The sequence below is a fragment of the Equus przewalskii genome, chromosome 27, assembly GCF_037783145.1.
Source record: "Equus przewalskii isolate Varuska chromosome 27, EquPr2, whole genome shotgun sequence".
In the NCBI taxonomy this organism is placed as follows: Eukaryota; Metazoa; Chordata; class Mammalia; order Perissodactyla; family Equidae; genus Equus; species Equus przewalskii.
In genome coordinates, this window is record NC_091857.1 from 32,944,124 (window position 1) to 32,962,026 (window position 17,903).

Genomic DNA, 17,903 nt, shown 5'->3' on the forward strand with positions numbered 1-17,903 from the left:
TAGTAGGCAAGCAATTCATTTTGTAGTTAGCGGGGTTTTACAAATACTAAAATATCCCACGGAGGGTCTGTTTTAATAAGGTTGATGTATGAGATCTGGGGAGTTATATAACAACAACCATAATTTTTTTTTTTTTTTTGGTGAGGTAGCCACATTTCTTTCAACATTCAAAAGCACGAGTAGATATGTAAATACAGGAAACGCCATGTCAACCATAATTTTGAGTCAAGGTCAGCGCTGTTTTATCATTCCAAAATTTGTTCTTTAAAAACATTTCCGCTATTTGAAGACTGTTAGACTTCCTAGACAGCCTTAGAGTTTTATAGTTGACCTAAGTATTCAGAAAATCAAGACTTTTCATTCATGAACCTTCACCTTTCTCATTCTCCAAACACACGTGATAAGAACGGGATCTTGGAAAACACATGAAGCTACTTGGGGATTAAAACAAGAATAGAATCTCTGTAAGCACAAAAGGAAATCTTTCTGCAAGTATATGAAGATGCTTTCTAAAAGACAATTGCTTTTTTCTAAATAAGAACTTGGAGGTAATCAGAATTATCATTTTTCCCTAAAAAAGTGGGTAAAGGAGAAATGATAGGCCAACACACACAAACAATTTTGCTATTTTTTCATTTTAAAAATAAGCGTTGAAATTGTGAATCAATAAAAAAATATGCTCCATTATTTATTAGCCTCTGTCGCTCTCTACCTGACAGAGCTTCTCAAGGAATTTCTATCGTTCTCCTTGGGAAAAAGGAGATTGTCCTGTCCCAAATGGCTGACTTAAATGTTGCTGGTTTATTTAAACTTTTTTTTTTTTTTTTGGTGAGGAAGATTGTCCTTGAGCTGACATCTGTTGCCAATCTTCTTCTTTTTGCTTGAGGAAGACTGTTGCTGAGCTAACATCTGTGCCAATCTTCCTCTGTTTTGTATGTGGGATGCTGCTGCAGCATGGCTCAATGAGCAATGTGTATGTCGGTGCCCAGGATCCAAACCCATGAACCCCAGGCCGCCAAGCAGAACATGCCAACTCAACCACTTCGCCACCTGGCTGGTCCCTATTTAAACGTTTTAAGGATTAACAGGAATGACTTGAAGGAAGAATGTCTAGTTTTTATTCTTTATTTTTTAATGAAATCTTGTAATAACTTTATTCATAGGCAAATATCCATCTGGGTCATTAGGCAAGTGCCAGGTTTGGGAGGTGAGCGTTAAGTAGGGAGGTTGGAGGGTTTCTGGACCAGGATTCCCTCCATTGCTCTGTTTGCATAAGATTGGAAAGAAACGTTCCGTGAATAATGGGGAAAATAGAACTGTGAAAGGCGTTTTAGGGACAAGATTGCTTTGCAGGCCAGAAATATAATTTGGATAAATTCTGAATAAAGAGACAACTCGCACATCTTAACGAATTGGAAGAACTGGCTGGAGTGGGATAAATCACTTCATCTTTCGATGGCCCCTTGGTCCCAAGTAAAGAGCTGATGGCCTTGTTGCTCATTTGGCACGGTGGCTCCTGGGAGAATGTCATTAAACCGCCTGGCTGGGGTTGTCCTGCTGCGTGAGGTGGCACGGTCCTGGCTGCCCCTTGACAGAAGATCATGTGTCTCTGTTCTGAGTGAGAGCAACGGGCTTCCCGAAGAAGCAGGCGGTGCAACACACTTAAAAATACCGAGGGGGTGGTTGGGGACAAAGCTCTTGCAAGCCTGTCTTTGCGCCCTTAGCTCCTCTCCCCTTGGGGCAGGGCTGAGGAAGAGTTCTGCAGACCCACCCAAGGGTCTTTGCCATCCAGGGACAATTTCTCACGCACCTTGAGTTTCTTCCCACACGGGGCTGTGGGGCTCCTACTGGCTGTGACAGAAGTACCATCACTGCCCTGGGGCCCCCTGATCAGGCGTGGGTGCGCTGACTCACTGTCTTCGTCTGCACTATTGTACCTCTGAAATAGGATCCACCCATCTCTGTTCAGAAGGCTGCTCTGATGGTGGTAGTTTCTGGAACATTCTATGCCACTGCCCATCTTGAGATGGGTGAGGAGGCTCAGGTCTTGAGAACCCCTGTCATCTCCTATCATGGCATTTGTGTTTGGGAGAACAGTAGGAAAGGTCTCCAGGTTAGGCACTGAGTCACCAGGGACCTCTGTGTGAAGGTCATACTGTGGTATTTCTCTAGAGCCCCCACCCCTGCAAAGCAGGGTCCTGTCCAACACAGACGTGACCTCTAGCCCTGCCATGGTGTCCTCCCTGGGGTGTGTCTGGTAGTAGGTGGTGTCTGAGTGTCAGTGTAGCAGCCTCAGGAAGTAACCCCATGTCACGTGGCTATCTGGAGTGGGCCCAAACCTTCCAGCAGGTCACGCAGCCACCCAGCCACACCTGTGGGCAGGAACCAGGGGTTAACACAGTCATCCAGGCCTAGGAAGGCCAGAGACACGTTCCTGGCAACGTGAAAGAGGCTGGGCAGGGCCTGAGGGGCACAGCTCAGAGCCGACGGAGAAAGGGCCTTTGTCGGGGTTCGAGTCCTTCTCAAGCTCAGTGGAGCCCCCGGGGGGTCCCGCCCCTCTGCCTCTGAGTAGACAAGGCTCTTGCAGGGAGAACACTCTGGCCGTGGCCCTGGTCTCCTGGCTGGTCAGCCCCCTCAGGCAGCACTCAAGCACAGGCGAAGGGCAAAGGCCTGTTTTAAGCTGTTTGCCATATGAAGGATGCCGCCCAGGTCGTTAGGGTCACCCGCCTCCCTGGCACACCTTTTTCATCCTTCACTTTCCGGTTCCTCCTGCTCAGGACTCTTGGCTTTCAGCTGAAGCCTCTGCTCTCTGGCCTGGTTGGAAAGTGTGGGAGACAATTCAGGGTGCTGCTTGCAAAAAGACTAATGTTTCTGCCTGGGGAGAAGGTGTGGGTGTCAGCGGAGGTCAAAGTGCGGTCCCCGGCGGGTGCAGACCTGTGATACACACACCCTACACCTCCTTCCCCCCAGGCGGTCCTAGAGATTTCTGATCCTTCCCTTCCCTCTGCGGCAGGTGGAGCTCACGGGCAACAGCATTTATGAGTACATCCATCCTTCCGACCACGACGAGATGACGGCTGTCCTGGCGGCCCATCAGCCTCTTCACCATCACCTGCTCCAAGGTATTTCCTCCAGACGAAAAGAAACCAGGAGGAATACAAGATGATGCTGTTCAATGGGACCCCAGGGCTTTGCTTCCCATGCTGCCAAGGGGAGGTGCCACTGGGCTGCCCCGTCAGGCTTCTCCAGCAAACATGCAGCAGCCACCAAGAGGGACTTGCTTTTATGCCTCTGTCCTTTCCAGCAACGTTGTTGATCCCCATTCATGTTCCAGAGTCTGAGAGGTGCTGGAACCCAGAGAGGTGCTGGGTGGGAGATAAAGTCAAGGCTTCTCCCCTAATGTGCTCTGGCTTTAGAGTTCTAGCGACACAGATCTACACCTGGGCTTCTTAACCAACGAGTCGGAGGATAGAACTCAGGGGTGCATGAAATTCCATGGGGAAACTTACTTCTTTATTCTCTATAGTTGAAATTTAGCATTTCCTTGGCTTTTAGATTGTAGACAATAAGCCATCTTACTATCGCTAGTACCTGTGGCTTGGCCAACAACAAAAATCACAGACTTTTTTTTTTTTTTTTACCACATTACGGTTGTTGCAAGTATTTAAGCATATGGTTTATGCTCATTGCTATTTGGAAATTTCAGGAATTACAAGCCCCACTCCTGGATCTTGTGATTTAATATGTTACTAACGCAGCACCTTTATAACCATATCACCACCTGTTTTAATATTTCGATAACTATTTTCCAACAGAGTTGGTTCCATTTGTAATCTCATAGTTTTTATTTTATGCATTTAACAAGGCTCTTCTGAGTAGGGATCTGTAGGATTTGTGCCATGGCACGAATCGGTTAAGAAGCCCTGGTCTAGACAGAGGCAGGTCCCTCTCACTGGCCTGGCTCCATCTGGGGACAAGGTCCTCTTCCTGACAGTCCCATCACTGTCCCTACTGTGGCGTTAGGGCAGGTGTGGTGTGATTGTCAGTGGAGGATGTGGAACATATCATGACACAAATGACTCTTTAAATTGCAATTTCGATACACGCTGGGAAGACACAGAAGAACTTATTCCAGGAGCCCTGGCCGCCTTGTAACTCCCTCTGATAGTCCAATGAGACCAACCAGCATGTTGACCAACGGGTCTCTTGTCTGCTTTGAACTGTGGTATCCCAGCTTAGCCAAAGTTGCCCAGTGGGACAAAATGCAAGAGAAGGAACTTCAAGAGTGATGAGAGTGGGGTAGCCAGCCAGCGAGAAAATTGAGTTCCGCTCTTCCTGCGTCCTCACGGGAAAAGTCACTCTGAGGGCAGGGGAGCGAATACAGAATAGCACGCTCAGTTTTAAAACCCCTTGCAGACAGCTCTGCGGCCCCCATGTTCTAGCTCCAGGAATAGTCACTGTGAGTTTAATTGTTCCTTCCCAAGGAGAGAGACTGGCGTGTTGGTCTCTGAGATGACGTGGGAGTCTTAGTTATAGCTGAGGTCTGTGATTCTTAAGTCCTTGGAAGTGGTCTGGCTGCACAAAGGAGGATGAATAAGACGCTGAAGAAGTAACGTCTAACAAAATGAGGGCCAGGAGTAAACGCTGCGCCTGGATCTGCTTCTTTCACAATGGGGTTGTTTAAACCTGGGCAAAGACAGCGGGAGTCTTGGAGAATTCCTCGGAACGTTGTGTCATTATTGTTTTAAAAAATTGCAGTGTGTTAATTGCATGGGACTGTGTTTTCTCCCATGAGCTCTGGGTTTCATTTTATCCTTCCACGTCATAGCCTTGAAAAAAGTGTTTAGAAAATGACAGCAAGTGAATCTTGGGAATAGCATGAGATGCCCCTACCCCCAGTTTCCATGGGGTTCGATGGAGGCTGCGGTGTAGCGACAGTAGAAGAGGAGAAGTAGAAAGAGCTAGGAGGGTTGGGGTTGCCCACTGAGTAATGTCCACAGCCAGCCGAGCGTGCAGGGTTTCAGGGTCCCAAGCCCCCGGGTTTTTCCCCAATCTCTCCTCTGCAGAGTTGGTTTCTGTGCCTGAACTGACCCATTGTTTTATGATAACTGTATGAGAAACGGGCTCTCCCCAAAACTGGATAATTACCGGGTGATGTTTTTTAGAGCTGAGCGTGGCTTATTTGAAAATGGTACAGATAGGTGGCCATGTTAACTGGAAGCCTTATGCCCCACAAACCCCAGCCTGCTGCAGAGGAATTGTGGGTAAACATGGCAGCCTCTCCAGCTGGGGGAAACAGGGGGCATCCTAAGCGAGTCCCTGGCTTCCATCGGGTAGTGCCCTTGGGGAGGGGCGGAATGCCTCGCTTCCATTCCTAGTGGGAACCTTCCTTTAAAAATTAATTTATTAACCACCATCAAATGGCTGTTTATTTAGAGTGGAGTGACCTCGCCCTCACCCAGGGGTGAGGACATTTCGCCATTCCTGCCTTGAAGAGCTGGCGTCCCCTCATTGAAGATGGTGTTTCCTTAGGGGACTCATTTGTGAGAAGAGAGAGTGGGGAGGGTAAGAGCCCCAGAGAGAGGAGGGGGTGGTCCATCCAGGACTGTCAATGAGGGTGAAAGCTTTGATCTGGCCAAGCGAGTCAGTTGGATCTGGCCCCCATGCCGCATTGCTGGGCAGTCTCGGTGCCCACGGGCACAGGTGGCAGGAGATGCCCTGGGGCTGGCTCCCTCTGCTGGGGAAAGGGACTGCCCTTGTGACTTTTACTCAGAATCTGCTGCCCTGAGGGAAGTCAGATGCTTCTGGGCCTTCCTGGCAGGCTTGGGCACCTGCCCCAGGGCTGGCCAAGGCGATTCTCCTGGCACCAGGCCTCTCTGTGGCCGCCACGAGGGGACCAGTGCAAGAGGAGCCAGGCTGGGCCCACTGCACGTACAGTCCTCACCTTGGCCCCAGGTTGGCGTGTCCCAAGTTCTTGCTATGGCCGGGTTCCCAGCTGCTTTCCTCTGAAGCACACAGAAGCCAGAGCAGGAGCGGGCCAATCTCCCAGCCCCACCCAGGTCCTGGCCACTGGCGGAAGCCGTCTGCGTCAGGTCTGGGCACACTGGGACGAGCCCCCTGGCGGCCGGATCTGGTCCTCAGGGTTTATGGATATTGTTGGGCTAAGGACGGGAAACATCGTGGGGCAGTTTGCCAATCTAACCTCACTCTGCTTTCAGAGTATGAGATAGAGAGGTCATTCTTTCTTCGAATGAAGTGTGTCTTGGCAAAAAGAAACGCGGGCCTCACGTGCAGCGGATACAAGGTACGAGGAGCCTCGGGTGGGCGGGAGGGAGGGGGCGTGGCAGGTCTTCACTGTGTTTGGTATCTTGCTCCACACTCAGGAACGTCTGAGGACCAGGACCTAAACATTTCACGCTGCCTAATGTAGCTGGTGTAGAACTTTCTATTAACGCTGCTCCCGGCTGCTCGCAAGGCAAGTGCGAGAGCTGGTGTTTTACAAGGCTGTGCCAGGCAGACAGGATTTCATCGTAGATCAGGAATAAATCTCCTCGGCACCTTCAGGTTCTACACCAGTCCGTCCCGCTGGAGCAGCCGCCCCTAGGGTTTACTGAGAATCCGCATTCCAGGGCAGCATCCTGGGGTCAGCAGTGAGTAGTCGGAGCACAGAAATGTCGCTCTTGCCCTTGGAATGTTGGCCAAATCCAGTGATGATGATGGTGCATGTGACCATGCTGAGTGCATCTGCAGCCTCTCGGCTAATCTAATCAATAGTCACAGCAGCCCCCTGAGGGGAGGATCATGGCCTCCTTCTTAATCAGACACGAGCTGAGAAGAAGGCCCAGCGGAAGGGCGCCCAGGCCAATGGGGCGGTGCTGGGCCTCGGAGCCAGCCCTCGCTCCTCCTGGCAGCACTTCTCTGCCAGACGTGCCGCTTGCTCTGGCTAACTCCAGACTCTAGGAGTAGGTCACCCAAGGAGCCGCGGGGCAACGCTGCGCTCAGCCTGGGAGTCAGCCTCTGCAGATGCAAGGGCAGGTTGGGGGCAGTCCGCGCTGAGCACCCCCTTCTCTGGAGTTCCTCGCCTTCCTCCCAGGAGTCTGCAATTGCTGTTCCTCCTGCCTCAGAGGAAAGAGGGCATAAGCTCATCACTGTGGAGCTGGAGGCGGACGGGAGCCCTTTTGCAGGAGTATTTGCATGTTAGAAAGGGAGGGAGAGGAGTGTGAAGAGAGAGAGGACAGTTTTGTGCCTTTGTCCTCTCTTTCTGGAATGCCCCTCCGCATCTCTGTCCCATCTCAGAGTCCACCTTCCTTCAGCCCCTCCCCACCTCCTTCCCATCCCAGGGGTGCCTTCCCTCAGTCTCTCCTCAGTCCCCTCCTTTGAGCCCCACTCTGAGCTCTTCCTCTTGATTTTTACTTCACTCTGTTTCACAGTTTGGGGGCTACCTTTCCTGTTTGCTGTCCGAGACTCTGAGCCTCTTAGGGACAGGGCTGGGGAAGCCAGCATCGTCGTGCACGCAGTACACATTCTTCAGGAGACTTGGGCCTTCAGTTATTGACTACGTGTCTAATCTTAAGCAGAACACATCAGCTATCTTGTCCTCGGTTTCCTCATCAGTAAAATGGGACAATAGACTAGAAGGATTTTAAGATTGGTCCCAGCGCTAAAGACTGTGAAAACCTTCAGAAATCCTGGAAGAAAGTTTTTGAAAAGAGGATTTAAGATTTTGGCTGTTCATCACAGCTGTTATAAAAGACCACGATCCTTCGAAGAGTTTACTGACTATAACTTGTATAAACGTTTCAGATATTGAGGCTTAGGCTGTACAACGCTTTCTCTTTGACATTTGGAACACTATCCACGCTCTGCTCTGTGGCTGTTGGCTAGGACAATTAGAAGTGTTTCTATGGAGCAACTCTGGCTTATTGCTTATTACGAGGGCATAAAATCTTGAACTGTAAATAAACTAAAATTAAAATACATTAAAGATGAAGACTTTTATTTGATTCAATTGACAGAATTCTTACTTTTACTAGCGTGATATAGCTTGTCAAGTGATATAAAGGTCAAGTTAACAGATGTCAAATTTAATCTCGTTGGAAGATAATAGGCATTATAGTTACTGAAGTGAGTGTTAGGGAACAACGGTGAGCTCCCCAAAATGCCTTTGCTGTGCCAACTAATCACAGCTTGGCCATGAGTTAAATAAGTATCAGTCCGTTCTATATTAGAGAGCCGTAACTTGTGGAGTTACTGGAGTATAGTCAGTTGGGTATGACAACCTTTATATTTTATTATGATATTGTTTTCTAAGAAAGAAACACAGCTTCATTTCTTCGGAGCAGTGAATAAGGCGTTTGGGCACACAGCTCGGCGGGGCCTGGGCTGGGGGATATTCCAGTGCGTTCAAGCCAACCAGCAGGCGCAGAGCCGGGAGGAGCGCGTGGCAGCCTGACCCCTACATCGCTGGCGGCTGACCCTGCCCTCTGCTTTCCCAGGTCATCCACTGCAGCGGGTACTTGAAGATCAGGCAGTATATGCTGGACATGTCCCTGTACGACTCGTGCTACCAGATCGTGGGGCTGGTGGCCGTGGGCCAGTCGCTGCCGCCCAGCGCCATCACAGAGATCAAGCTGCACAGTAACATGTTCATGTTCAGGGCCAGCCTCGACCTGAAGCTGATATTCCTGGATTCCAGGTGAGTTTGGCACCCACAGCTGCTGCGGAGTTCCAGAAGATACCCATGGTGGAAACTGGCCTCTGAAACGACACGATTAAGGCAAAATGTAACAATGAACGAGTTGTCCTAAGGATGTGAATTAGAAAGGGATTTAGTGAAACCACGTCATGAAGTGAAAGAATTAATATCAGCCTTAGTGCCTAGGGAGTAGGCAGCTTCTCCAGCTTACAAGTGTTTGTTTATTTATTTGTATTTTCATCATCTCACTGGAGGGTGAGCTGGAAATGTGTTGGGAGCACAGGTTAGTTTTTTCCTCTTGTGAAAGCTCACAGTGTCAGGATTCTGCCTCGTATCTCCATCAAGCTGGTGGGACTTTAAAACAGGTTTCCACACTGAGGAGTGTCTGTGGTGGGGAGAAGTTTGAGCTGTGACAGCCACCGCAGGGCTGAGGCTGGAGCAGAGAGGTGGCCTTTCCCGGGGGAAGCTGTGACCACAGGCTCAGCAGGCACCCTGTCTGGGTCTGGGCTGGGAGGGCGAGGCAGCAGTGTCCCCAGAACTACCTCTCCCAGCTGTCCTTTCCTCTCCTACTTGGGAATTCACGCCAACGTGAGAATCTCCAGAGAGAGAGAAGGGAGATGGAATAAGGCAGAACCGCTGATTGCTTGTTGCGCAGGCCTAGGGAGAAGAAGTCTGTACTGGGGCCGTCTGGCCCGTCCCCAGGGCAGGCCCCACCCACTCCGCTACCACAGGTCTGCTAGGAAAGATGACATCAGATCAGAGACATGAAGCATTTGCAAAGGTAAAAAGCCTGATATGCCTGCAGCGTGAGTCACTTTGCCTCCTGGCTCCTTCCTCAGCTGTACAGACAAGAATAAGCTTTCAGAGCCCCCACTCCTGACTTTTGGTGTGTGTGGTCAGGCTTTCTTGGAGAAAGGATATATATATGTATATATATTTGTTTTCTGGATGTCCTGAAGCTAGGATTTATTGATTCTTTTTTTTCCCTCACTTTTTCATTGTGGTAAAATATACATAACATAAAATTGATCATTTTAACTATTTATTGAAGAAAACCAAATCCTCCTGGTGAGGAGTGGGAGGTGAGGACACGAATTAGTCTAGTTCATCGTTCATGGACCTCAGAACCATCCAAAGGTGGAGAATTGACAAGGGTTGGCATTACAGAGTTGCCACTATGCTCCCAGAAACTCCAAGCAATGAGTACATGTATCTCTTCGGGGGAAAGATGGCAGCTCCTCTTGGGATGGCCAAACGCTGACGAGTGCCATTCTCCTGCAGCGAAGATGGGGGCACCTGCAGGGAGAGGAGCCTGGGGCTGGCCAGCTGCCCCGAAGCCTGGGGGTGTGCAAGAAGTACCAGCTCGCGGTGAAAGAGGAGTTCTTTCCAGATTCACGAGCCACTTCTAAAAGTCGATGGAAAGAAAACCCAGCTGCCCAAGTTCATTATTGTAGAAATTTAGGAGGCTACGACTGGCTTCTCCCTTGTTTTGTCTCCTGGTTTTTCTTTGCCGTTCTGGCAAAAATCCCTAAGACCTGGTGAATTCTTGAGAGGAGGAAAGAGGGGCTCTCCTCAGAGAGAGATTTCAGGTCTTCTCAAGTTGTTCCATCCACACTGCTTTGACACGCGAGGGACAGAGGGCGGGCGTTACAGAAGAGGATGTATGAAGTTAGATCAGGGGCCACGTTGCTCCCGGAGGGAGCCTCAGACGTGGGCTTTCTTGAATGCCAACGTTTCTCTACTTCAGGGTGTGAGAGCCGTACCCCTGATGTGAGTAGAAAAGAAAGACGGCGATCTTGAGGAAGACTTCCTGTCTTCACAGAAGACTCTGCAGTTCTTCCTGCTAAGTGCCAGAGAGAAGCTTCTAGAAAAGCCTTGAGGCTTTTTCTGAACTCCAGTCATGGAGGAGGTGCTCAAGGGGGTCAGAAATGCTCTGGAGAATTCTTCACACTCACTCTGGTCTTTGGTCTGTTACAGCTCAATGGTCTTTGAAAGGTCACCAGGGGGAAGGGCCGGGGGACAGAGGGGCTGGCCCAGTCCTTGGAGGTCAGCAGAATGGCCCAATGGGGTGGGAGATGTCAGCTCCTACATCTGAACCCCAGGAGCCACCGCGAGGGGTTGGCCTGAAGCCTGGCAGCCCCAAAGTCACGGGGCCAGGATGGTGGGCCTCACCCCATCGGGCCCTCAGACCTCAGCGGAATCCCAGACTCCGCTGAACTCGGCATAACCTGATGTTTGGTTCATGGGGGTTTTGTGGTATTTCACTTTGAAACCGTAGCTGGTGCTTTTGCTAAGGACGGGTGAACCGAGAGATGTTTGGGGTTTGGCAAATCCCTCTGACAGGTCTTCAGACAGTAGAGGGTTGGAAAAAATGGGGAGGGCGTGCTGCCAAACCCTTCCCTTCCCCTTTAATTTTTAAAGCCAGTGTGTACTTTGATGAGAAACTTAATACATGTGTTTCTGATTCATTTACACGTTCGGGGCTGTTGTTCTGTAACTTTCCCTCCAAAGGGTCTGGGAAGTCTCTTTCATCCCCACACCGTAGAGATGCCTGGTTTTCTTTTGGGGGGAAGCCAGACGTCTCAGTTTTCCTGCCACACAGAGTCAGACTCCGATGGGGCCCGAAGCCCTAGGTGGCCCTTAGACCAGTCCCCTGAGCCCTGAAAGGCTCTGGCCTGTGCAAGTTCACTTTCCACCCACCTCGAGCCCCGTCTCCTTCCTGCCCTGGAGGAACACCATGGAAATGTGTACACCAAATAGTGACCGATTCCAGGGAAATATGAGGCTCTCAGAGATTTACGACCCGAAGCCCGCGCAGAACTCAACAGAAAGGAGAGCGGGTTAAGGAATGAAAGCGCGGTCAAGTTTCCCCTTTTAATTTACAGCTAACGTTTCAGATCTGGGCCAGCAGGGACCCCGGTCCGGCCGTCCTCAGTCCCCACCCCTCGCCCCCCAGCACTGACTTCTCACCATAGCCTCACCTCTTTTGGAATCCTTTCTTGTCCCCCTCTTTCATCTGCTCTTGAACATCTGTCACCAAGATGTTTGGGCCACCTCGGCCGAGGGCATGGTTCCCACTGCCGTTGCCCAAGGCCTGGGAACTGATACCATTGCCACATGCAATTTTCACCTACGGACGGAGTGATCCAAATGCTGGTGATGATGTGGTCTTGGGTGTTGAGATTCACTTTTCTTCAAAGAGCTGAAGTGGGAAATTAATATGCCCGGGGCTTGATGAGAATAAAGAGCGGGTAAAGTCAGATAAGCAGTGGGAACCTGCTTCCATTTCCATAAAAAGCTGAAGGCTTACTTTCTAGTCACAATATTTTGGGGTGTTATTATACTATTGTCTGGGGGCTCGAAAACAATCCTCTGCTGATAGGAGGCTTAAACATCGCAGTTATTCCATAATTCCCATCAGTAGGAGTTGCCCAACCATAGCATCATCCCGAGACCAGCTCTGCCTGTTGACAGTGTCCATTGTGGAATGGAGATTTCAAGTCTCAAACACTCAGTAGCCAGGATGTGGAAACAACCGCGTGTCCATCATCAGACAGAATGGATAAACAGGCTGTGCTATCTACATAAAGTAGAATATTATTCAGCCGTAAGAAGGAATGAAGTTCTGACACGTGCTACAACATGGGTGAACTTTGAAGACATTATCCTGAGTGAAAGAAGCCGGACCCAAAGCGACGAATATTGTAGGATTCCACTTAGATGGGATATCTAGAATAGACAAATTCATAGAGACAGAAAGGAGAATGGTGCTTGCCAGGGGTGGGAGGGAGGGGAAGTGGGGCTATTGTTTAACAGGGACTGAGTTTCTGTTCCAGATGTTGAAAAAGTTCTGGAAATGGAAGTGGTGATGGCTGCACAGCATTGTGAATGTAGTTAATTCCATGGAATTGGATGCTTAAAAATGGTTAAAATGGTAAAATTTATGTTATGCGTATTTTACCACAATAATTTAAAAAAGATTGCCACAAGACTTTGGGTTCCCCCAAAACCCCCCGAGAATGGGTTCTTTCTCACCGTGGCAGCTTTCCCCCACATATCAAAGTGCACTCTTAAGCATCCTCAGATAAGCTTCACCTTGAAAAGGGATAAAATTTGCAGCCATCCCAAACACTCTTCTAGCCAGTGGTTTCAAAAGAACCTTCCTGCCCGTGCATAGCGCTACATCCTGCGCTACGCCAAAGTTCAAAGACTTTCTTCTTGTAAAAAAGATCATTCTCAGTTTCCAAAATCAACATGGATTTAAAAGCCTTTTAAAAAAGGCAGCCCCCAGCCTTTTAGCTCTTCATTAGCTGGCAAGACCAATATTAGTTTAAATGAAAGGCAATCGGCAGAGCAGTGTGACTCACGGGGCCACCATCCTCTCTCAGGGTGACCGAGCTGACCGGGTATGAGCCGCAGGATCTGATCGAAAAGACCCTCTACCATCACGTCCACGGCTGCGACGTGTTCCACCTCCGCTATGCGCACCACCTCCGTGAGTACCGCGCTCCCCGGGGGGGTGGGCCGTGGCTGGCCAGGGGGGAGGCGACTAGGACTGAGTGGGCAGAGCGTCCCTTGTTTGGGACAATAATCAGCCACTGTGTACACACGAGTCTCTAACCTCAAGCCTGACTCAGTCTACCCCTTGCTCGAGCACAGCTATTTGCTGTCAGTTTTCAAACATTCAAGCTCACGCTCCCAATGAAACTCTGGCAGGTGCGGGATGGTGCAGAAGTTTCTGGATTCTAGATTGTGGATTTGGAAACTAAATTTCTCTCTGACATCTGGACACCAGTTGTGAATAACGGTGACAGCAGTAGAAGAACCGAGACTTACAGAGCCCTTACTATGGCCAGGCACTAGTTTAAGTGATCGAATATATTACGAACCCAGTGAGGGAGATTCTCATGTTCATGTTCCTCCTTTTGCTGTTGAGGATGCTGAGGTTCAGAGAGGTTAAGCCACTTGCCCATGGTCACACAGCGAGGAGGCAGCAGAGCTGGGAGCCGAACCCAAGAAGCGTCCGGCCTCCGACCACTGTCCGCCATCTGGCTGGGGAAGCTCAAGGGAAATCACGGGTTCCCAGGTTGGGAGAAGTCAGTGTGGAAAGAGTGAACAAACAGTATTCAATTTGCCAACAGAGGAAATTTGGGGAGCATGTGGATTGGGGGGGTTCCAGTCACTGAAGTGTTTAAAGAAGTGACACTTTTCTTCTAGAATCCAAATCGAGGCAGTGAATAATTTGCATGGCGTGGAATAGCTCATCCTCCCGCCATCCAGCCCAGCGATGCCCATGGCTGGTCCAGGTGCTTGTTAATGGGGTGCAGATGGCGGGAGGAGCCAGATCCTCTGCAACGTGGCCCAGATGGCATGTCCTCTGTTCTTGCCCTGCTTTGTGTTGACTAAGGGGTGTTGGAGGACACGGTGCTGGTGTCGAGCTGGAGGTGGACAGCGGTTCCAGGGGCCGCTCGATCCTTGGCCACGTTGTCTGCCTGGCCGTTCAGTGTCCACTGGGACCCAGCGAGCACGGCAGTTACTAGGACATAGCTGTTCTGTCCTCCTGAGTCACCAGGGGCAGAGACCCGTGACAACCAGGACATTGGCTGGGCGGACGCAGACGGCTTCTTCCTGCTCCCTTTTAATTCAAACAGTGTGAAAAGGTCTCTGTGCATGGAGAGACTCAAGAGTTGTCACAGCCTTTTTATTTCTTTTTGTGAAGATAGCCAAGTCATGATCTCATATAAACATTCCTGTCCTTCTCGAAACCAAGCTCAGTAGGGGAGCAACTGCCTGGTGTTTGGATGGGAGCTGCAGGTCAGCATCACTGATCCGGGAGCTAGAACTCTTTCGTGCACAAACAGAGCAGAAAGTGTCGATTTTAGACTTAGATCTTTGGGAGACTGCAATGGGCAGGTGAGAAGAGGGGAGCGTGTGCTCTGAAGTCAGGAGAGTGGTTGGGAGGTGGGAGGGGCATCTGCTTCCAGAGCATGGAGCAGCAGGGTGCACCACAGAACAGTCTGGAAGGGAAGACGGTGGGAATGGAGAGCAATGTGAGGATTCATACCTTCCCCCTCCCAGAGGTCGGCTCCCTGCCACTGTCGGGTGGAGAGGGCTGCTCTGAGAGCCCCAGGTCTGGGGGTTCCCAGCCCCCTTGCGTGGAGGCAGGAGCATGTCTGGGAGCTTCTAGTTGAAAGGAAACCTCCGAATTCCATGAAGGGAGAGTTGTTCAAAGCAGGGCTGCTGTGTGGGAAATCAGGCCTCAAAGCGCAGAGAAAAACAAAGTAGGGAATTAAAAGTCTTCATTTCCGGTCCCATTTCTTTTCTCTCGCACTGCCTGGCTAACAGAGGGGAGCAGGGATTTTTTAAGAGGCAATAAATACAATTTGTGTTTTGGAAACGTAATGAAGGCCACAGCGATGACCAGTCGGAGGCTCCTGTACCCCGACACGGACCGGATGCTTTTCGTGTGTCCACTCTGACCGTTTGTCAGTGCGGGAGCGGGGCTGTTCTCGCGTCCATTTCCCAGGTGAGCAAAGCCAGACTCCGAAGTGGAGGGACGTGTCGGGGGACACGATGGGTCTTAAACTTGGAGATGTGGGCTGGTCTTTGTTCCCCAGGAGCCCCCATCTTCCTGAGCTTGTCTGGGTTACCAGACCTGCACGGGGATTTGATTCGAGAGGGTCTCCTGAGATTTATATGATAAATCTGCCTTATCTCACTCGGAATTTGGATTCCAGACATTTCCAATGTCCGAGGGAACCCTGAAAGGTGTACACAGCCTTCCAAGGGACACACAGAAAGGGCGGAGTGTTTAGAAACCAGAGGGAGCACGGCTTTCTTCCCCAAATGGGCAAGAATGGGTAAATCAAAGAAAACAGAAAATAGCAATATGATATTGACAGTGATTGCTACTGTGCAGTGACCTAACCTTAACTGTGGTCGAGAAACCACCACAGGGACAGGCTGGAGGAGGCCGGAGTCTGCCCCAGTCTCCCTGCTCCAGCTTTTCCAGATATAAACCAGAGAGTGACAGCAAGAAACAGCTGAGGCTTGGGGCCGGCCTGATGGCGTAGTGGTTAAGTTCAGGTGCTCCACTTTAGCAGTCCAGGGTTTGCAGGTTCAGATCGCCGGCGTAGACCTAGCTCGCTCATCAAACCACGTTGTGGCAGCATCCCACATAAAGCAGAGAAAGATTGGCACAGACGTTAGCTCAGCAAGAATCTTCCTCAAGCAAAGAGAGGAAGATTGGCAACAGATGTTAGCTCAGGGCCAATCTTCCTCACCAAAAAAAGAAAGAAAGAAAGAAACAGCCGAGACTCTTATGCATGCAGAGGGCTGGGAATTGGTCTCCCAGAGCTCATCCCTTCAGACGTCCCCCTCAGGGCAGCCATGACATTGACCTGGATGTCACTTTCTCCTCCAAAGCTGGACCTTTCAGATGAAGAAAAGGAAGCTAGTCAACCACCAGAGCATGGTTTGGGGAGGCGGGGTCTTCATGGTGTAGAGCTGGGGCAATTTTGAAACCTCTTCATTGTGTGGTGCCTGGGGCCTCACTCTCCTTCCCGGTCACAGAACTGGGGCCAGAGGGGACAGCTCCAGAAACTGACCCTGAGCCTGCAGTTCAAGTGCAAGAGTTTATTTGGACAGTGACTGAAACACGGATAGAGGAGAGAGAAGTGAGCCACAGAAGAGAAGGAGCCATAGGAGCGATGTTGTCTGCCTGGCTACTGCCGTGGGTGACGGACCCTCGATCCCCCTGGGGACTCTGGGAGCCAGTGCGGGACCCCTGCCTCAGTTATGGCGCCGAGGGGAGAGTGGGCTGAGGCAGTTAAACACCCCGCCTGCCAGTCATCAGCTGAGGGCTCTCTCGGAGTGCTAATCCCTCTGCTTGCCCCACATCTGTCAGAATGGGCTCTGCCGAAGAAAGGCCTCTGGCGGGAGATGGGTGCACTCCATGGGGTTGGGGGGGCTGCGCAGTGAGGAGTCACTGGCCAGAGCGAAGCCCCACCTCTCCACAGCCTCTCCTCAGCTTCCTCCCTTCCTGGCTGCATGAAGGCCTTCTCCAGCCAGGCCTCCCTCCGCAAGCTGCTCCTTGCTCCCAGCCCGGTCTGTCGTCTTTTCCTTGCAAACATGGGTCACTTCTCTCTGGTGGGCCCTGTCACCCTCACTGCCCAGGGTCCCTGTTGGCCGGCCAGAGTGTCCTCCACACCCAAGTTCCTGCCCTGTGCCCTCTGGGGACTGAGGAAAGCCGATCCCCCATGCTCTCCAGATCTGTTTCCACTCCCGGCTTGATGCCCACGGCCGCCACCTCTCCTCAGGGTGGAGCTGTGTCCAGCTCGGCCCCTCCCAGCCCTATCCGGGGACTTAAGTTCTTGTTTCTGGATGCTGCTCCCCCTCATGCTGTCCACACAGATCCTCACGGGGGCCTCCCTAGTCCTCTTGGGCTGCCATGACAAAGCACCACAGACTGGGCGGCTTATACAGCAGAAATTTGTTCTCCCACGGTTCTGGGCGCTGGAAGTCTTGAGATCAAGGTGTTGGCAGGGCTGGTTTCTTCTGTGGCCTCCCTCCTTGGCTTGTGGGTGGCCGTCTTCCGGCTGTGTCCTCCCGTGGTCCTCCCTCTGTGCATGTCTGGGTCCTAACCTGGGATTAGGGCCCGCCCATATGACTTCATTTTACCTTAATTACCCCTATAAAGGCCCTGTCTCCAGATACAGTCACATTCTGAGGTACTGGGGGTTAGGACTCCAGCATAAGAATTTTGGGGGGACACAATTCAGCCCCTAACAGGGACTTTCTTTTCCTATGCCTGCGTCCTTGCCCAGGTAATGGGCACAGGCCCTCTCCCGAGTTTCAGTTGGATAGGCTGGCTCGGGCAGCACAGGTGACCAGTCTGCGAAGGCCAGATGTGTCATTTTGAAATGTGACTTTTCAGTCCTGTCATGTAGTGCTTTGGTGACCAATGGCTCAGGGACATGGCCCCAGGGAGGGCCGTGGGACCGGGGCTTCCTCTTCCAGCCTCCTGCCCGCCAGGCTCCACACGGATCCCACACTGGCCGCTGCTGACCTGGGACTCAAGTCCTTCAATCCGATCACAGCTGGAGCTGGCCCAGGGGTTGTCCCAGGGGTGCCGGCCCACTGGGCAGCCTTTGCTGCCTCCCTTCCATCCACCACAACTGGATGTGGCTGGAAGTGGCCAGCAGCTCTG

At 51.1% G+C, this 17,903-nt stretch overlaps 1 protein-coding gene across 1 annotated transcript in view; it reads left to right on the forward strand.

Moving 5' to 3' along the window:
- SIM2 (SIM bHLH transcription factor 2) overlaps positions 1-17,903 on the forward strand; it is a 48,257-nt gene that overhangs the window by 17,271 nt on the left and 13,083 nt on the right. Inside the window, exons 4-7 of the mRNA XM_070597634.1 lie at positions 3,014-3,122; positions 6,219-6,304; positions 8,496-8,695; positions 13,084-13,190. Of these exons, the coding sequence (XP_070453735.1) occupies positions 3,014-3,122; positions 6,219-6,304; positions 8,496-8,695; positions 13,084-13,190 (502 nt within the window). The remainder of the gene's footprint in view (positions 1-3,013; positions 3,123-6,218; positions 6,305-8,495; positions 8,696-13,083; positions 13,191-17,903) is intronic.